Source organism: Callithrix jacchus, chromosome 5 (assembly GCF_049354715.1).
Source record: "Callithrix jacchus isolate 240 chromosome 5, calJac240_pri, whole genome shotgun sequence".
In the NCBI taxonomy this organism is placed as follows: Eukaryota; Metazoa; Chordata; class Mammalia; order Primates; family Cebidae; genus Callithrix; species Callithrix jacchus.
Window position 1 is genome coordinate 97,510,515 of NC_133506.1, and position 20,946 is coordinate 97,531,460.

Consider the following 20,946-nt stretch of genomic DNA (forward strand, 5'->3'; position numbering starts at 1 on the left):
GGCAATGAAGATACTTAAGCAAAGTCCTGGAGAGGTTGTAAGAAGGGAGAAATTCACCTCCTCACGATTTTATGAAAAATGTGGAATCTGACATGGGCTAAAAGTATAGCTGATAATTATAACTGTGAGAAGAATCATATTCCAGGTGGTCCAGGTATTCCCCTCAGCCTAAAGTATTATTCTGTTGCCCACCTCTGTTCTCCTTTCTATGTCCTCCTTTGACTTGACTTACTTCTACAAACTTTTCAAGTATCAATCTAGATGTCACTATCTTCTGGGAAGCCTTCCCAGACCCCCTCTAGACTGACTTAATTGACTCTCTGTATGATCTTACAATGAACTTAAATAATCCAACTACCATCATACTTTCTACATTGTATTTTAATTGCCAATTGTCTTATACCCTATGGATTGTAAAGTTTTGTGAGGACAAAGTTACTACTTTGGACCTCAATGACTGCCAGAACCAGTACTTAGTAGATACTCAGTAAGTATTTGTTGAATAGAATGAATGAATAGGCCTGGCACGTGTCTCATGCTCGTAATCTCAGCACTGTGAGAGACCCAGGCAGATAGATCACTTAAGGTCAGGAGTTCAAGAACAGCCTGGACAACATGGTGAAATCCATCTCTACTACAAATAGAAAAACTAGCTGAGTGTGGTGGCGGGTACTCCATCTCAAAAAAAAAATGAATGAATGAATGAATGAATGAACAAAGGAAATAGCAAGAACGATGAAGCAGAGGAAAGAAAATACAGGTTGACAAAATTAGCCAGGCCTGGCAGAGCGTGCCTGTAATCCCAGCTACTTGGGAGGCTGAGGCAGGAGAATCGCTTGTACCTAGGAGGTGGAGGTTGCAGTGGGTCAAGATCATGCCACTGCACTCCAGCTTGGCGACAGAGAAAGACTCTGAATATTATCTAACATTTATGATATAGCAGTTATATTTGCATATGCTGTTATATACTTTACAGCACACTAAGGTCTCTTATATAAGCAATGTAGACAATGTCTTTATGTCCTTTTCATAAAATGAGCAGTATAATTTTATTATTTTAAATGATTGTAAGAGTACATCATGGTGACTATGGCTCATAACAATAGACTGTGTACTTGAAAACTGCTAATAGATTTTAAGTCTTCTCACCAGAAAAAATAAAATAAAAATCTATGATTTATTTGATACCTAGTTTTTGGCCAACGATCTACCTCTCCTCAATAACAATACTGTTCCTGTGGAAAAATAAGATATCTTTAAAGCAATCGATTTTATATATTTATCAAAAATTTTGAAAGGAAAAATACTTTAAAAGGCTCAGAAGAACAATCAGAAAAACATCTGCCAAGCACTACATAATTTAACACAACACGAATGCAAGTGCAATTAAAGATATTCAAGATTTCTTCAAAAAGGTTGTTCTTATTATTACTTTGACTGCGGATCTTTCCTATTCCCATGCTCATACCTTCACTTAAGATTAACACAAATTTATTTTGTAAAATGTAATCAAATGCTATTATACTCACGAAATTGCCTCCTCTCTGTTTTCTCCCCAGGAAAAGCAATGACCGAACTGAGAATCAGCAAATTCATGAAGTCCCCCTGCAGCAGCAACACTGAAATATCCCCAAACATTCTTGTTACTGCGGAAATTTAGTTCCTGAACTGTTCCTGAGCTGGGCTTAAAACCCTGTTACAGAATAAAGAAGGAGACTGCATTATGTTTTGAAGGAAGAGAACATTTATACATTCACTGTTTAAGTTCTTTGTTAATCACACGCAGAAGCAGAAAAGACACAAAAATTATAAAGTCCAAGACCCAGTGCTACAGACCCACTGAAGACTCTATAGTGACTTAAGTGGATTAAATGACCAATGAAACAATGATCATTTACTTATCTGCTCAGAGAAACCTCTGCAGTTCCCTCTCCAGAGAAAGTCCCAAGATATTTCAGAAGTATACGCTCAGATACTATCTCAACATTAAGGTTTATTAAGAGGAGGTATAAACCTTTTAAGTGATGGGTTACCTCATCTGGATTTTCACTAGTGATCCGAGCAGCAATAACATGGCCCCTTGGGCAAGGGACATGTGCAGAATCTTCAAAATCAATGGGAGAATCGCCCCAGGGAGATACCCCGTACATCATACGGATATCTTTGATTCTATATAGAGGAATCCCCATGGCAATCTGAAAGGTAATAAAACACACATCATTAATTTTCCAGTTACTTCCCTTAAAGTGTAGAGGCTAGCCAATAATCTAAAAAATTTTTTGGAGCCACTCCCTAAAACATTCTATTTTTATAACCTATATTCTATAATCATCAACTAAGTTGCTTGAAATACAACATATCACTACAGATAAGTAGTTAGAATATTCTCCACTCCTAAAGAAGTCCCCACATTCCTAATGCAACAGACACGAGTTCCCCTCTGTTGTCATTTCTCTATCATGTAGTGAGAATGAAAATATCCAAGGGAGGAGTAAACGTTAATAGCTATCCCAAACCAGACAGCTAGAAAATCTTAATTGTGTCATAATTATCTCTTTCATCACTGTAAACCACTGGAGGAAGTAAATAAATCTTTAGTCTTTAATAGCAACCCAAAGGTGTTCTCAATGTGGGCAAACAATATTATATAAAAATATTGAACCTTATCATTAACTATTACTGCTTTCCATAATATTTGTTTCCTGGGCTGAGAGAAGACAATAATATTGACAGCAAGCACTTTACAAATTATAAAAAATATGTGTGCTACCACAATCTTGTCAAGAAAAACTTCAACCACCATTCCCCGATGCAAAATTATTTCAATAAAGAACACCAGTAAAAAAAAAAAAAAAAAAAATGAGTAGGGAATAATTACAATACAAAGTTGTGAAGCTTACTATAGCTAAATAATTGAATAAATCATACTATTAACATTTATTTCTAAAGTATGACACATTGTATTAGAAAAAACAGTAACATTCCTATGTCTGTACTACATCAGATAAACCAACCCACACATGTGTAACCCATACAGCCTGAATGAGAAATGAACATTAGGTGAGACTCAGACAGAAGGTGCTTTTCTCTTATCAGACACTGGTTAAACCCATTTTTCAGACCTCTCTGACTTCACTAGGCTCCACAACCTGGATCAGGGAGACTCACCTGGAGCTGTGCTGCAGGGAGATTGACATCAGCCACCATCTCTGTACAAGGGTGCTCCACCTGTAGCCGAGGATTCAATTCCAGAAAGTAGAAGCTGCCATCCTGGCTGTACAGGTATTCCACAGTCCCAGCACTCACATAACCCACCATTTTGGCAAGTTTCACCGCACACTCAAAGAGAGAGAAGCAAAAGTAAGTATCTCAGCGTATCCAACTGCTGAACCATTACAGCCTCTCGCTGACTCAACTATTCAGTGTGTATAAGAGCCATAAAGGCTTTTAGCCACATTAGAGCACATTTCACCCTTTCTGATTATCATACAATATCCCTGGACATGGATGAAAACCTCAATGATGAATTGGGAGAAAAGAGTATTTTTCACTTTGCATCACAAGCAATCACACCCCATCAGACATAAATGCACACAGACAAAAAAACACAGGAAAAGACTCTTGTCCAGTTTCCAGCATGTCCAATGTGCTCCTCTTCTTCCTAGAAACACAGCTAACTAGCTAGAGACTAGATTTTTTTTTTTTGAGACAGAGTTTCACTCTGTTACCCAGGCTGGAGTACAGTGGCATGATCTCACAGCTCACAGCAACCTCTGCCTCCCAGGTTCAAGTGATTCTGAGTGATGCTGCTGCCTCAGCCCACCAAGTAGCTGAGATTACAGGCATGCGCCACAATGCCCGGCTAATTTTTATATTTTTAGTAGAGACAAGGTTTCACCATATTGGCCAGCCTGGTCTCAAACTCGCAACCTCTGGTGATCCATATCCCCCTGGGCCTCTCAAAATGCTGGGATTACAGGCATGAGCCACCACACCCGGCCTGGTTAGTGACTAAGTTTTGACAAACAGGGTATCAGCACTGGTAAGTGATATGCATAACTCCTAAGTCATTCGTGTGTGTGTGTCTGTCTGTCTGTATGTGTATACATACATACATATATATTTTTAGATGCAATCTTGCTTTGTCGCCCAGGCTGGACTGCAGTGGCCCAATCTCGGCTCACTATAACCTCTGCCTCCCAGATTCAAGTCATTCTCCTGCCTCAACCTCCTGAGTAGCTGGAATCACAGGCATGTGTCACCATGTCAGGCTAATTTTTGTATTTTTAGTAGAGATGGTTTTTCATCTTGTTGGTCAAGCTGGTCTTGAACTCCTGACCTCAGGTGATCCGCCCACCTCAGCCTCCTAAACTTCTGGGATTATAGGCGTGAGCCACAACACCCGGCTCTAAGTCATATTTTGAAAAGGAATTGTCTCATTCTCTATTCCTGGCTTTTCCCTTCTTAGTCTCTGGAACATGGTCATGATAGTATAAGCCAGTTTCAATCATGCAGATGAGAACATACTAAGAACAGCAAAAAAAAGAAAGAAAGATGCAAAGTACCTGAATCACAAGATGCCCTCATGGAATAAAAAACTTCCACCAGCCCTGAAAAGCTCATCTCACACTAGGATGGGAGAAAAATAAACTTCCATTTTTTGAAGGTCCACTGTGTTTTTTGGACCTTTTTGTTATAGCAGTTCCTAACTGATAAAGGAATTAAGTACAGGTAGAATGTTGCTGTTTAAAAAAATTAAAATATAAAATGCTAGCTTACCAAAAGAGTAGTAGGTAGCAGAGAAACAAATACTGCAGGCTGGAAAGGCGATAAGTTCCTTGTCGGCATAATACAAGTTATGGTAAACTGTTTCCTACAATAACTTGAAATACTGACCACATACCAACTAAACCTTAAGAAAGATGGTCTGAGAGGGTCAGAGTGTCAAAAAAGCCAACTTCTTTTGTATCCCCCAAAACAGCAAATGAGATTATCATCCTGAAGCAACTCAGTGTCAAAGATCAGATTAAGCGTGCTGCTTTAGTTTCAGCTGGCCCCAAGATAGCCAATATAAAATCAAGGCAAGAGAGACAGGCTAAGCACAGAAGCCAGTAAATAATAGAAGAAAAGTTTCTGTATCCAGAAGAAATCTTTGAGTATGGTTAATCCAACCCAAAGCTGACTGCAAACAAATAGCCCGGAAGCTTAGTAAGTATTTGAAGGAATTGTATTTCTAAACAAACCACAAACCTGGCCTTCAAAAGCCTGCAATTGATGATTGGGATAATGTTTGTGCCCTCAATACTACACAAAAAGGAAGTGGGTTGTGAAAGTTCTGCCAAAGAAGGCATAGTCTCCAAAGCCCAACTTACAGAGAAAACTGAACAGGGAAGAACTTCCCAGAGAATAATATCAGGTGTCTTGAAGGACAATGAACAAGAGATTTACTCACTTATCATACTTCTTTGGAGTGTGCAGTAGCAGAACCAGGGACAGCCAGAAGGTCTAACTGAGGTAGTATTCTACTATTCAGCAGAGAATCATCACAATTCCTACCCAGAAAGGAGGATTTGATAACTGCTATGAACCAATGATTGCTACGTATTTTTCATTTTTCCAAATGGGAGTTATCCTGCTCTCATCATTGTATATTGGGTTTATGGTGAGGGCAGGGGAGGAATGACAAGGGGTAAATAACTTGTATTTTGGGTTGCTGGCCCATGAAAAGTCACATACATATCTAATGGAGAGGAATGTACATCATACAGAGATCTGAAATCACCTCCAGTAATAACCCATCCTGTTACTAGTTATAAGGAAGACTTCAGGCTGTCTTCCTTGGGGAAACCTAAGTGTGCTCTAAGTGTAGGAAAAAGGATGTGAAAGGATAATGGGTAGCCAGAGGAGCAGACTGAGGCACAGATTATAAAACGTCCTCCAGTGACTTTTCTCTACTTCATCATTTTAGGAATAAAATAGAAATTTTTGCTGAGCACATGGTCACCTAGTTAGGGACCACAATACCTAGCATCTTTTGTGCTAAGTATAATTGTATAACTGAATTTTGTCCAAAGGAATGTGAGAAGTGATGTATGTGACTTCCAGATTATGCTTCCATATGCTTGCCCTCCATGTCCATCTCTTCCTCCCAGAGGCTACAATGTGAATATAATCTTGTGTGAATTAATTAGCTCAGTCACAAAGATGACAATGCCCTAGAGCAAAGTTTGGGAACCTTTTTTGGTAAAGAGCCAGATTGGGCAATATAGCCTGTCACAATTATTCAGTTGCCATAAATAATACATAAACAAGCATCACTGTACTCCAATAAAATTTTATTTACAAAAACAGGCAACAGGTGAGAAATAAACCTGTTTCTGGTACCAGCTCATCTCTGAAACTTACACCTTGTTTAAGCCACTGTATTTTCCTTATTTATTTGTTTTGAGATAGCATCTTGCTCTGTCACCCTGGTTGGAGTGCAGTGGCACGATCAAGGCTCACTGAAGCTTTGACTTCCCAGGCTCAAGTGATCCTCCCACCTCAGTCTCCCAAGCAGATGAGACTACAGACATGTACCACAACACTCAGCTAACTTTTGTATTTTTAGTAGAGATGGGGCTTCACCATATTGCCCAGGCTGGTCTCGAATTCCAGGCTCAAGTGATCTGTCCCCCTTAGTCTCCCAAAGTGCTGGAATTATAGGCAAGAGCCACCATGCCCAGCCAAGCCCCTGTATTTTGAAGGCATCTTTATTACAGCAGTTCAAGAGTACATCCTAATATATACACAACATAGGAAATAAACTTCTAACACACATTAAATATATTTTCAAGAATATATTTTGATTAAAAGACAGGGTCTGGACTCCAGAAAAGAATATGTTCAGGTCTTTAAACTAGAGTTATTCCCAAGGCATCCTTCATGACTTTGACAAACTGTTTTCTATACATAAAATAGAATGTATGAACTCAAGACATTTAGAGGATTTCCAAAAACAATAATAGACTTGATTAAATTCAACTTAAGACATGATGATAATCAACCCAGTAAATGAAACTACCTGATTATGAGCTTCTTAAAAAATCAATCATGGCCGGGCCCAGTGGCTCATGCCTATAATCCCAGCACTTTGGGAGGCTGAGGCAGGCAGATCATCATGAGGTCAAGAGATTGAGACCATCCTGGCCAACATGATGAAACCCCATCTCTACTAAAAATACAAAAATTAGCTGGGCCTGGTGGCACATGCCTATAGTCCCAACTATTCGGGAGGCTGAGGCAGAAGAATTGCTTGACACCGGGACGCAGAGGTTGCAATGAGCCAAGATCATGCTACTGTACTCTAGCCTGGTGACAGAGCAAGACTCCGTCTCAAAAAAAAATTAATCACAAGATTAAAAATTTCAAAGCATTTCTCTTCTTTATCCCTAATCAAAATGTTACACTGACGTTTGTTAGAAAGCGTTAACTACTTTTAGAGCTTGACATGTTCCTTGACAATCTCTCAGTGGGAGAACAGTAAATTTTTTTTCTCTAAGAATAGGATATAATTTTATTAATTATTCAGAATTGTTGCCTAAAATCACATTATTCTCAGATTGGTACATGAACTGAATGAAAAATGTTCTGTGTAAGAAAACATAAATTATAAGCCTTTTAATATATGTACCTGTTCCATGTGTTCAAATACTGTTGGAGTAGCAATAGCAGCAGGTGCCTCTTCAATAATCTTCTGATGTCTGCGTTGTACAGAGCAATCACGACCAAACAAAGAGATAGCATTGCCATATTGGTCTGCTAAGATCTGCACCTCCAGATGACGAGATTGTTTGGCTAACCTCATCACAAATATAGGAGATCCAGGAACTTCAGCCTGAACCTGTATTAGAAAAGGGGAAGAAAAAAACCCAATTCTTATATTTTAAACATTCTATTTATCTTGATAAGCTGCTTTGATTTCAACAAGCAGAGGTCCAGAAATGTCAGGGACCATGTTAATCAGCAGAATACAAAAGTGAATAAAATACAGTCCATCCTGTCACCTTTAGTATCTTTAAGATGCTGCATTCTTACATAATCAATATTAATTGATGAATGTGAAAACATATGAACATCTGGTGCATCTAAACAACTAAATATTTAAAAACATAGACACATACACAAATCCAACAGGGATAAAATACTGCCATCCTATATTCTGTACAAACAAATGTACAACTTGTTTCAGACAAGATACTTTGCTGGTTCACATTATATCATATATGGTATTGTTGCAGCCAAGGGACTTCCATCTTTACTTTTGAAGAACATTGCCATTGGGGACAGAATTCTAAAGTGGCAACTATTTTTTTTCTCAGCACTTTAAAAAGAATCCCAATGATTTTTGGCTTTCACTGTTTCTACTGAGATACTGAGATGTCAACTGTCAATCTTATTGCCACTGTTTTGAAAGTAATCTTTTTTCATCAGCTACTTTAAGATTTTCTCTCTTTTGTAGGGGGTAGAGTGGTAGATTTACTCTGATAAACGTAGATGTGGTTCTCTGTATTTGTCCTGCTTAGGGCTCATAGTGCTTTTTGAAACTTCCTTGGTATCTTTTATCTGTTCAAAGAAATCCTTAGCCTTTCTCTCTTCAAATATGGCTTCTGCTTCATCATTTCCTAAAATATTGCTTCTGCTCCATTCTCTTTCTCTTCTCCTGAGACTTAAAGTACATGATGTTAGACCATTTCACTGTACCCCACATGTCTTTTATGCTGTTTTGCCATGTAGTAAGTCATCTCAAAACTCAGTGGCTTGCTTAGAACATCAATCCTTTATGATGCTGTCTTCATCTGGACAGTTCTTCTTCCAGTCTTGCACTTATATACATATCATCTGGTGGCTTGAGTAGGGTGGAACATTCTCACTCAAATGATGGTGATTTATGCTGACTGCTGGCTGGTAGGTCTAGGGAGCCTCAACAGAAATTGTTCATCTTCACTGCATATGGCTCCATTGCATATGACTTCTCATCCTCTAGTAGGCTAGACCAGGCTTCTTCAATGCTATGTTCCAAGAGGGTGAACACAGAAGCTGTATGGCCTCTTGAGGTCTAGGCTCTAGAATTTACACATCACTTTGGCCATGTTCTAATGGTCAAAGCAAGCCACAAAAGCCAGCTAAGATTCAAGGGGTAAGAAAATAGATGCCACTCCTGGAAGGGAGGAACAGCAAAGTCACATTGCAAAGGGTGTACATACAAGAATGGGAGGAGTTATTGGGGCCATCTCTTGCAAACAACTTACTATGGTCTACCCTATGGCCACAATAATTCACATACCTCCCACATGCAAAACAGACTCACCCCCTCCCAAGACCCCCAAAGTCTCATCCAATCATGGCATCGGGCTTGATGTCCTTTTTCTCATGAGTCATGTCGGGAAGAAAATGAGGTTCTTGCGTGCAGCTCCTCAGGTACAGTTTCTCTTGATCCAAAGACCTGGGAACTAAAAAGACAAGTTATCTGCCCCAACACTCCCAATATTTAATGATGATATTGGGAGAGAATAACTGCAAATGAGATTCCTGTTCAAAGAGGAGGAAATGGGAGAAACATAGGAGTCACTGATCCATTGCAATTCTGAAATCTGGATAGGTACATGTTGTAGATTCCGTTACTCCAGGGTCAGGAAATGCTTTTTGCTTTGTTTTGTCTTTTTAGGGTCTAGTTTGGTTCCCTGGGAGTGGGTCCTTAATCCATCACATCCCCTGCTCTTAGCTCTGTCTGCCCTCTGGGCTCCTGACTCCACTCTCTGAGAAATCTCTTTTTATTTGAAATGACAGCAGTTTACAGCTGAATAGCTTTCTGCCTGCTTCCTGTGCATAAAAGTTGAAGTCTCAGAGGTCGCTTTTCATTTTGAACTGTTTCTGGCCCTTTCAGTCCCTTGGTGCATTCATCCACTCAAGTCTCTTGACAACTTTATGGCTTTCCTATGAATCATTTCCCAATATGACACCCAAAAAGACACATCCACAACTCATGTCTGCATAGACCTCTCTATACTTTGGGCATGTCAGGTTCCTGTGAGATAGTACCCTTAAGATACTTAGGGCCAGGTATGGTGGCTCACACCTATAATCCCAGCACTTTGGGAGGCCAAGGTGGGAGGATCACCTGATGTCAGGAGTTTGAGACCAGCCTGGGCAACATGGTGAAACCCCATTTCTACTAAAAACACAAAAACTAGCCAGGGACTGTGGTGGGCACCTGTAATCCCAGCTACTTGGGAGGCTAAGGCAGGAGAATTGCTTGAACCCAGGAGGTGGATGTTGCAGTGAGCTGAGATCACAACACTGCACTTAAGCCTGGGTAACAGAGTGAGACTGTGTCTCAAAAAAAAAAAAAAAAAAAAAAACTTAGAAGCATCTTTCTAGCTGAAAGGGTAATTTACTAGCTAATAATTTAACGATTTCTGAGGCCTTAAAGTCACAGCCACTCTTGACTTGGTCTTTACTCTGAGGCATTTTTTACTTTGCAAATCTTCTGGCAGCTGGCGAGACTGGGAATGAGAAACAATTCTATTTTCAACAAGTTCTGGGTCCTGTACATTTCTGTAAATCCTGCTTGCAAGCAAAATATCTTCTTTAGCTTACCTCTCTTTTATAGTTTCTTAGTATAAGCAACTAGAAGCACTCCACAGACACTTTAAACACTTGTAGAGAGCTCCTTAACCAGAACCATGACTTCATTAAATATATTCTTTATCTTCCAAGATACCTCAGATAACATTCTTGGCCAATTGTTCCATTATTACATGGATCTTTTTTCCAGACTCCAAAAACAATTACTACACTGCTATCCCAGTCTCCCTTAACAGTTCATCATTCCTCCAATTCATGAATGTCCTCCTCACCAATTTTCCAGCCTACACCTATGAACCAGTTTTAAAGTCAATGTCATGTGTTTTACTTTTTTGTTATGACAATAGCATACCTTTAGGTATCAATTTCTGTGTCAATTATCCATTAATACCTAACAAACCACCAAAATCTTAGTGACTTGGTATAGAACCATTTTATTTGCTAATGAGTGTGTGGATCAGCATTTTGAACTGGGCACAAGCGGCAGTTCTTCTAATCTTGCCTGGAATAACTCATGCAGCTACAGTCATCTGGCAGTTCAACTGGGGTTAGATGGTCAAATATGGTCTCATTTACATGTCTCAAATGTGGTCCTGCTGATTGTCAGCTAGTAGGACTAGGAGGCCTTCACTGGGACAACTCATCTCTGCTCATGTGACCTCTCTTTCTCCAGTAGGCCAGAATGGGCTCTTCATATGGTAGTCTGAAGGCTCGCTCTGAGACTGCAAGGGCAACAACTACAAAACCATTTGAGGTTTAGGCTTTAGAAGTCATACGTCACCTCTGCCACATTCTGTTGGCAAAAAAAAAAACAAGTCAAAAGGCCAGCTGAAATTCAAGGGTTGGGAAGAAAAGAGACTCTACTTCTTGAAAGGAGGAGCTACAAAATAATGGTGCACAGTGTAGATACAAAGAAACAGGAAGAGTTATCATGAGCATCTTGCAAATAATCTCGCACATTGCTCTGTTTTTCATCCTTTTATCTCTCTTCATACTTCAATCTGAATTTCCTTCTGATCTACTTACCAGTTATTAATTCTCTTATCTTTTTCCATGTTTGTTTGTTTTGTCACCCAGGCTGGAGTACAGTGGCAGGACCACAGCTCACTGCAGCCTCAAATTCCTGGGCTCAAGGGATTCTCCTATCTCAGCCTCCAGTGCCAGTTACTAATTCTCTTCAACTGCATCTAATACGCTATATTAAATTCCTAAATTATATTGACTTTTTTTTTGAGACAGGGTCTTACTTTGTCACTCAGACTAAAGTACAGTGGCACAATAATTTTACATGTCTATTTTTTTTTTTGAAACGGAGTTTCATCCTTGTTGCTCAGTCTGGAGTGCAATGATGCAATCTCAGCTCACCACAACTTCTGCCTCCCGAGTTCAAGCAATTCTCCTGCCTCAGCCTCCCAAATAGCTCGGATTACAGGCATGCACCACCACACCCAGCTAATTTTGTATTTTTAGTAGAGACGGGGTTTCTCCATGTTGGTCAGGCTGGTCTTGAATTCCTGACCTCAGGTGATCCACTGGTCTCAGTCTCCCAAAGTGCTGGGATTACAGGCATGAGCCACCATGCCTGGCCTATAGCCTATTTTCAACTGAGTGTTTGATATGCTGCAAGAAAAATTAATAGAAATAATTTTTTTTTTTCTAAGATGGAGTTTCCCTCTTGTTACCCAGGCTGGAGTGCAATGGCGCGATCTCGGCTCACCACAACCTCAGCCTCCTGGGTTCAGGCAATTCTCCTGCCTCAGCCTCCTGAGTAGCTGGGATTACAGGCACGCACCACCATGCCCAGCTAATTTTTTGTATTTTTAGTAGAGACAGGGTTTCACCATGTTGACCAGGATGGTCTCAATCTCTTGACCTCATGATCCACCTGCCTCGGCCTCCCAAAGTGCTGGAATTACAGGCGTGAGCCACCACGCCTGGCCAAGACAACACCTTTATCACTTCCTTTATCTAGTATAGATGCTCTTTGACTTACAATAAGGTTATGTCCCAATAAACCTAACATAAGTTCAAAATGTTCTAAGTCAAAATTGCATTTAATATACCTAACCTCATGAACATCATAGCTTAGTCTAGCCTAACTTAAATGTGCTTAAAACACATCAGCCTAAATTGGAAAAATCATCTAACACAAAGCCTGTATTATAATAAAGTGCTGACTATCTCATGCAGTTTACTGAATATTGCACTGAAAGTGAAAACAATAGCTGTATGGGTACTAAAAGTAAGATTTATATTGAATGCATTATCACTTGCACACCATTGTAAAGTTGAAAATTTATAAGTTGAAATTTTAAATTGGGGACCATCTGTATATCAAATCATGGAAGACCCAGCTCATAAGCTTTTTTTTTTTTCCACTCTTGACAGTGAAGCAAGGAGTTTGCAGCTAAATGTTTTAAGAAAAAAAGAGAAGTCAAATAAAAGGTGGCATGGCACATCAGTAAAAGAAGTGCAAAGTAGATCATAATGAAAAAACTGAAAAAAAGGGAAGCTAGGAGCATGAAAAAGGCAGATTTCTGTTCCAATTTTCCATTTTTTGACACGTCATTTACTATGTATTGGTAGGAAAAAAAGAAGAAGTGAGTTAAGTATGTGAGGGTAACTCTGAGGATGAAACAAAAAGAGAGGCCCTGTCTCCCTTTTCTCTCTCTAAGATTCTAAAAAGACATCACTTCTTTGGCCTTCTCTACAACCAGTGTACAGTATGGCCACATCAACTTGGCTGCAAAGCAGAGGGTAAGGCAGAGAGATCCTACATTGAGCTTTCCTGAGTCACTCTCAGTTCTTATATACTGCGGGTCTGCCAGAGGATTCCTGTGCCAGGGTGTGGTGGCTATGCAGCACAGGCTAGAGTATAGACTGCTGGAACAGCAGGCTAGATGGGACATATGATAGAAACTCAGAGGTCTCTAGGCAATGTGAACTAAAGTAGAAAAAAGTCAGTCAGAAAGTCTGGGCCTGGCCAAGCCAAGAGCAACAATATCAGTATCATACCACGATACCACACATTACCTACAAAGTCAGCAGAACAGGGGCACAAAAATACAGAAAGGTATTGATTTTTCTTTGCCATTATGAGATCCTATAAGCCACATGCGCCATGTAAGGAAGAGCTATCTGAGAAACTGAGCACGTTTATATAAGACAGAATAACTCTGTTTGAATTACCTAATTAAATAAAACTTAAAATTGAGTTGGACATTTCATTAACCTTTTTTCTCTGCTAATATGCAGGCAGAAACTAGAGAGAAAGACAATTAGCTATAGACAAAATTAAAAATTAAATATTTTCTGGACATCCAAATTAAAGTATGAGTTAAATCATATATCTCTGGTATACATGTTAGTTCAAACAGACAAACAACAGTTTGTACTCTACCTGTCTGAAGAGGTTAGGGAAGTCATCTGCATTGTTGACTTTTCTAATTCCCTTCCCTCCTCCTCCTTCTGAGGCCTTGATCATTACTGGATATCCAACCTCTTCAGCTGCCTTTAGTTAAAAAAAAAATAGAAGAAACAGTGTTATTACCAGGGAAGGAGAAAACTGGCATTTTCTCCCTTTAAGTCATTTAGTAAGTCTAAATACAGTAAAATAGAAAGATCTGCAAGATATGCTATTAGGTGAAAGCATAAATAGTAGAACAATATTTGTAGTATTACGTTGACCCAAAAGAAATTGCCTTTTTCATAGATTTTAAAAAATGACTGAATATAGGCAATTTAATATGGTTCAATGTAAAGTAATGTCATATAGGTAAAAAACAAAATTATATATGCATTCATACACCCACATATGTAAGTACAAAGAAGTCCAGAGTACATACTAACAATGATTTAGAAAATAAAGGTAGATGTATATAAAACTTTCCTTTTTTACTATAAATATTTCTGCATTATTGGAATTTCTTGCTTATAGTATGCAGGTATCCACATTGTACCCATAATTAAAAAAAAAAAAGACATAAGTTCACTTAAAATAAGCTAATGTGGGGCTGGGCACAGTGGCGCATGTCTATAATCCTAACACTTTGGGATGCTGAGGTGGGCAGATCACCTGAGGCAAGGAGTTTGAGATCAGCCTGGACAAAATGATGAAATCCCTGTCTCTATTAAAAATACAAAAAATTAGCCGGGCATGGTGGCACATGCCTGTAACCCCAGGTACTCAGGAGGCTGAGACACGAGAATTGCTTGAACCCAGGAGGCAGAAGTCTCAATGAGCCAAGATCATGCCACTGCATTCCGGCTTGGGCAACAAAGTGAGACCCTGTCTCAAAAAATATTTTTTTTTGAGACGGAGTTTCACTCTTGTTACCCAGGCTGGAGTGCAATGGCGCCATCTCGGCTCACCTCAACCTCTGCCTCCTGGGTTCAGGCAATTCTCCTGCCTCAGCCTCCTGAGTAGCTGGGATTACAGGCATGCGCCACCATGCCCAGCTAATTTTTTGCATCTTTAGTAGAGACGGGGTTTCACGATGTTGACCAGGATGGTCTCGATCTCTTGACCTCGTGATCCACCCGCCTCCGCCTCCCAAAGTGCTGGGATTACAGGTTTGAGCCACCGCGCCCGGCCTCTCAAAAAATATTAAAACAAAATAAGGCTGGGCGCGGTGGCTCATGCCTGTAATCCCAGCACTTTGGGAGGCCAAGGCAGGTGAATTAGCTGAGGTCAGGAGTTCAAGACCAGCCTGGCCAACATGGGGAAACCCCACCTCTACTAAAAATACAAAAATTAGCCAGGTGTGGTGGCACACACCTGTAATCCCAGCTACTCCAGAAGCTGAGGCAGGAGAACGGCTTGAACCTGGGAGGCAGAGGTTGCAATGAGCTGAGATTGCAACATTGCATTCCAGCCTGGGTGACAGAGCAAGACTCCCTCTCAAAACTAACTAACTAAACAAATAAATAAAATAACCAAGTCATTCCTTTGTCAAAATATTCCAGTCTTTTAAGGTTTTGCTACATTATAAGAATATCTTTAAAATGTATCAGCAGGCCTGGCACAGTGCCTCAGTGTAATCCTAGCACTCTGGGAGGTCAAAGTGGGTGGATCACTCAGGAGTTTGACACCAGCCAGGCAAACTTGGTGATACTCTGTCTCTACTAAAAATGCAAAAATTAGCTAGGCATGGTAGTGGGCACCTATAATCCCAGCTACTCAGGAGGCTGGGGCAGGAGAATCACTTGAACCTGGAAAGTGGAGGTTGCAGCGAGCCAAGATGGCACCACTGCACTCCAGCCTGGGCAACAAACAGAGTGAGACTCCAACTCAAAAAAAAAAAACGTATCACTCCGAAAAAAGAAGATTTCAATTTTTAAACTATATCAGTTGATTAGGAATGAAAATATTTCACTCGCAGTCCCACCTCTTTTAGTGTTTCCTTATCTCTACTCTTATTTATTTATTTGTTTGTTTGTTTGAGACGGAGTTTTGCTCTTGTTACCCATGCTGGAGTGTAATGGCGCGATCTCGGCTCACTGCAACCTCCGCCTCCTGGGTTCAGGCAATTCTCCTGCCTCAGCCTCCTGAGTAGCTGGGATTATGGGCACACGCCACTATGCCCAGCTAATTTTTTGTATTTTTAGTAGAGACGGGGTTTTACCATGTTGACCAGGATGGTCTCGATCTGTTGACCTCGTGATCCACCCGCCTCGGCCTCCCAAAGTGCTGGGATTACAGGCTTGAGCCACCGTGCCCGACCTTCTCTACTCCTTTCTATGCTCATATAAACATCATTAGTATGATGAACTCAATTGCTGAGGATAGATGATCAAAGAGATAGTATAAGTGTGAAGAAAGACTTAAAAAAAAAAAAAGGGGGTATGCCACAGGAAGTCAGTAAGAAGGTAGGCCCTTTAAAAATATATGAAAGTGGGCTGGGCACGGTGGCTCATGACTGTAATCCCAGCACTTTGGGAGGCCGAGGTGGGCAGATCACAAGGTCAAGAGAACGAGACCATCCTGGCCAACATGGTGAAACCCAATTTCTACTAAAAATACAAAAATTAGCTGGGCATGATGATGTGCACCTACAGTCTCAGCTACTCAAGAGGCTGAGGCAGGAGAATTGGTTGAACCCAGAAGGCAGAGGTTGCAGTGAGCTGAATATCACACCACTGCACTCCAGCCTAGCGACAGAGTGAGACTCTGTCTCAAAAAAGAATATTATATACACATATATGAAAGCTTTAGTCACAGGTTGCCCTTCTAAACATTTTAGAAGAATTTTAACACTTTAATATAATATTAAGTAAGGAACAGAGAGGTGGAAAAACAAAAAATACTAAGTAGAAAAAAGTATTATGATTACCAAATACTACATATAGTAAGACCCAAAATTTATAATTATCATACTTATAAGTATAGGAATCTATTAATAAAGATTTTTATTAAAAAGGATGAAAAATATGGATCTGTTAGTATTATCTTTGGATGGTGTGTTTACATATGGCTTTATCAACATCTTTGGCTTTTCAAATTTTCTACCAGAAAATTCTGTTTATAACCAGGAAAAAAAAAAGGGTATTAGTCGATAAGCAAAATAGCTAGAATAGTTCCTTAAGCTTCTACTCTTTTGCAAATTATAGCAAACAAAATTCAGCATGTGCAATTCAATTAGAAATATTAATTCTTATTAAGAAGATTACAGGATGTTTAACTTAAAATGCAAACAGTATAGCAAAATTATTTGAACATTCAGCATCCCTCTTGAATTTATACCACACAAGTTGAACTCAAGCAGTTTATTTTTCTACAACAGCCTCTTTCATTATCTTTCATTATACATGGAGGCATAACAAACATTTTAAACTATTTATAAAAGTGAAAGGGGAACAAATTGGAGGAACTATATGGAAAGAAAAGGTAATGTTGGGGAAAGGATCTCCTTTTGCCTAGGTTCACGTTTCTATATGGCTGGACAATAATTAAGAGTAACCCTTTCAGTCTTTCTCCTTACTCCTTCCAAAGGGAAAAATAATAAATTAAGTGATTGGTCAATTTGGAAGGAGGGACTAAACACGCATAGCTTAGCCTCTTCCCCTATGGGATCAGCCCACTGCACAAAACATATGCTCTTTGTCAGCTCTCAGCCATACAGTAAGCTGAATAAAGCTCTCTCTCTGTAGAGGGAAGTCTGTGGTTATTCAGCACTGCCAGTAACCAGTAGGTGAGTGAGCCTGCTTAACTCTGGTGTTCAGTTTACAAATCTGATTGTTGCTACACACTTAAGCCATTTTCACCAACATCTCTGCTCGTAATAAAGCTGTTTGATCTCTTGCCTCCTGGCTTCTTGGTTCTGAATTCAAGCAGTGGACAAAGTGTGATTGTTTGTTGTCCCCACCCTCCCACACTAACAGAGGGAGGGAGAATCAGCACCTCCCTAAAACTCTGACTTAATCACCCAAGAAATGTTCTGTTCAGATGAGCAGCCTGTTTCAAAATTAATTTAGACTGTTTACATTTAAAATCACTTCCTAATCTATACTTTTTAAAACGCAAAAGGCATATGCAATCTAAAGAGAAACCAGAGTATTCTATACTTTTAAACTACACCTCCCGATCTTACATCCCTAACACCACTTTGGGTATATATCATGAGCCAGGCTCCCAATCTCCACATTTGTGACTATAATTGGTCAGTTGAAAGGTATGACTCCCTGGAGTTAGTAACCTACCTGTAGCCCATCATCCACATCTTTCACATAACCTTTTTCATATAGCTCCTGGGGAACATTTAAGATACGTTTTGAAAAATCATTTTCGTGCCAGTCCACACGAAGACCTGCAATAGACAATAGCAACTTAGGGCAGCTACAAGAGCTTCTGCTTTTGTCAATTTTCTGCTCTATCATATTTATCCAAATCTGAGAGTGGATGAGAGAAAGAAAGATGCCATAAAACCCTGATCAGTTCTTGGGGTTAGCAGGATTTAGCCATAGCATGACCTAGCAACTTGGGTTCTTACGCTGGCAGAGGTCAGGCGAGCTAACGGAGCAATTTATAAAAATGCAAAGACATACGAGACCAAAACAAACAAAAAAGAGCATGGCATACTTCTCACAGCAATTCAGCAGGCAAAATACCTTCAAACTGTGTGTTCAGGCCTGCTCCAGGGCCAAGAGGTCTGGGAAATAATTCAATCTTTATGAGCCCTTAGAAATAGAAATGGCTGTTTTATCGGCCTCAGCAGAGTCATGATTCCATGCTCTCTGAATGTCCCTGTACTCAGGCACAAGGGGAACACTATAGCCTCTCCATTTAAATAAGAACAAATTCAACCTTTTATTTTAAACTATTTGACCCAGCAGATCTGGAGAGGATATTGCAATCTCCCTGGAGAGCCAGAGTGACAAGGGTTCAAATCTATTCAGCCTCAAGACAATGGTCATTCCCATATAAAAGAGGTTTTAGCGTATGTCTGCTCCCAGTGCTTGAGTACTGGGGGGGGGGTGGAAGTTCATATTGTTATCAGCTATAATAACTGATATACACAGACCTCTTTAAGGGAGTGGTTGAGAATAAATCATTTTTTGAAAATTCTTGCCCCTCTGGCATGCCTGGAAGAAAAGTTAATTACTGGCCTCATTTTCTGCATCAAGGGCAACTGAGGTTGAATGGTTTTAAACAGTCAAAGCAAATCATCAACAGATTGTGGGTTGATATCAAGAAAACATTGACAAGTAAACATTGGCAAGTAAACCTAAACTGTTAGAGGTTTTTCCTAGTGACCGGGGCTACTCCCAGGCAGGTCCGAAGACCTAATTCCACCTATGAAGCCTGACGCTGAGGAAAATTCTAGCCTACCCAGAACACACCTAAACCCACAAAACCATGTATGTGTCTTCCCAGAGTTTCTCCAAGTTAACTCACAAGATCACTCCAGATCACATTTTAGCATCTGTGTCCCTCGAACTAAATTTATATTCCTAAGATAAAAGAATCACAAGTGTATTAATTAAGCCAGGAGAGACAAGGTACCATTACTCAACCAGCATTCCATTTCTTGTCAAGTATCCCAATACTTTTTCAAAAAAGTTAAGTCCCAAATATTCTATTGAGCTATTCTGTACTTCAAGATACAAACAAGAATTCAGTTCTTACCACTGCCACTCCAGGGAAGAGTTGGGATACCTGCAGTTTGAGCCACTATGGAAGATGCAATCTTATCCCCTAAAGCCCACATGGCCTGGCTTGGAGGACCTAAAAACAAAACAGGAAAAGAATCCTGACTGTAACACCTTGGACTTATTTCTGGCACATCTAGTTGTCTTGTATTATAGCTATTTATGTATTTGTCTTGTCCTCCCCCCAACCCTCACATCAAGGAGATCATAAATTGATTATGGGGACTATTATGTTGTGACTTATCTTTGTACCATCTATAAAACCTAACACAGTAAGCTTTTGATGCAGAGAGCTCAATAAATATAAATATATGTTGAATTAAATTCTTGACAAATCTAGCTATAATTTTGTCATTCTTCATGATCCAACTTTACCAGATGAACAAAGTCTTCTTTTTTTTTTTTTTTTTTTTCCTTAAGTCAATATCCTGAAATAAGGACTATAAAGCTTTAGGATTCAAGTCTGAAATATTATACCCTCTTTGGTCTTAGGGGAACTCAAAAAGGAGAATCATCTTTAACAAGGTTTACGAAACATACTCTTCATTTTGACACAGAGAAATACTTTGAGCTATATAACCTGTTTTTCTCTCTGCCACAATGACAGCAGAAAGTCAGAAGAAGTCTCTCTCACCAGTAGGAGCATAACCTATATGCTTAAATGCAAAGGTGCTGATTCATATTTAAGGGCACACTGCCAGGGCGTACTGAGTATTCAATTATCTTCTCTATCTAAAAACGGGTTCTTTTCCTGCATGCTTTCTTAAGGTTAGTTGCGAAGTTTTAAAAGGTCAGTGTTTTGGAAACCAAAGCCTTCTCCATATCTCATGAGAAAGGACCCAGGGACAGAAAACAAAATCAAGACGAAGTGAGATAAGCAAGGTATAAGAAATGAAAAAACGCAAGAAATGAAGAGGGTTACTCAAGAGGGTTACTCTGTTAGTAATTGAGGAAAAAGAGAGAGAGAGCGAGAGAGAGAGACCGACCAGCACATGTTAAACAGAAGAAAATCAGACTGTAGAGTCAAATGTGGGCGAAACTGACAAAAAGAATCAGAAAGACAGGAACAGTATGTCAGACAAGCTTACCCATGAAGGCAATGCCATTTTTCAAGAGAAGTTCTGGTAGTTTGGGATTCTCAGAAGCATGACCCCAGCCAGCCCACACTGCCTG

At 39.8% G+C, this 20,946-nt stretch overlaps 1 protein-coding gene across 24 annotated transcripts in view; it reads right to left on the bottom strand.

The window, feature by feature from the left end:
* Window positions 1-20,946, bottom strand: part of ACACA (acetyl-CoA carboxylase alpha) — a 307,755-nt gene that overhangs the window by 167,733 nt on the left and 119,076 nt on the right. For all 24 annotated transcript variants that reach the window (XR_013535729.1, XR_013535730.1, XM_078373749.1 and 21 more), the window contains 8 exons: window positions 20,862-20,943; window positions 19,751-19,849; window positions 18,325-18,431; window positions 14,027-14,137; window positions 7,673-7,882; window positions 3,169-3,339; window positions 2,034-2,195; window positions 1,530-1,693 (listed from right to left, as the gene is read on the bottom strand). Coding sequence is in view for 22 of the 24 variants with exons in the window: in XM_078373749.1 (XP_078229875.1) it covers window positions 1,530-1,693; window positions 2,034-2,195; window positions 3,169-3,339; window positions 7,673-7,882; window positions 14,027-14,137; window positions 18,325-18,431; window positions 19,751-19,849; window positions 20,862-20,943 (1,106 nt within the window). In the remaining 2 variants the exon portion in view is untranslated. The remainder of the gene's footprint in view (window positions 1-1,529; window positions 1,694-2,033; window positions 2,196-3,168; window positions 3,340-7,672; window positions 7,883-14,026; window positions 14,138-18,324; window positions 18,432-19,750; window positions 19,850-20,861; window positions 20,944-20,946) is intronic.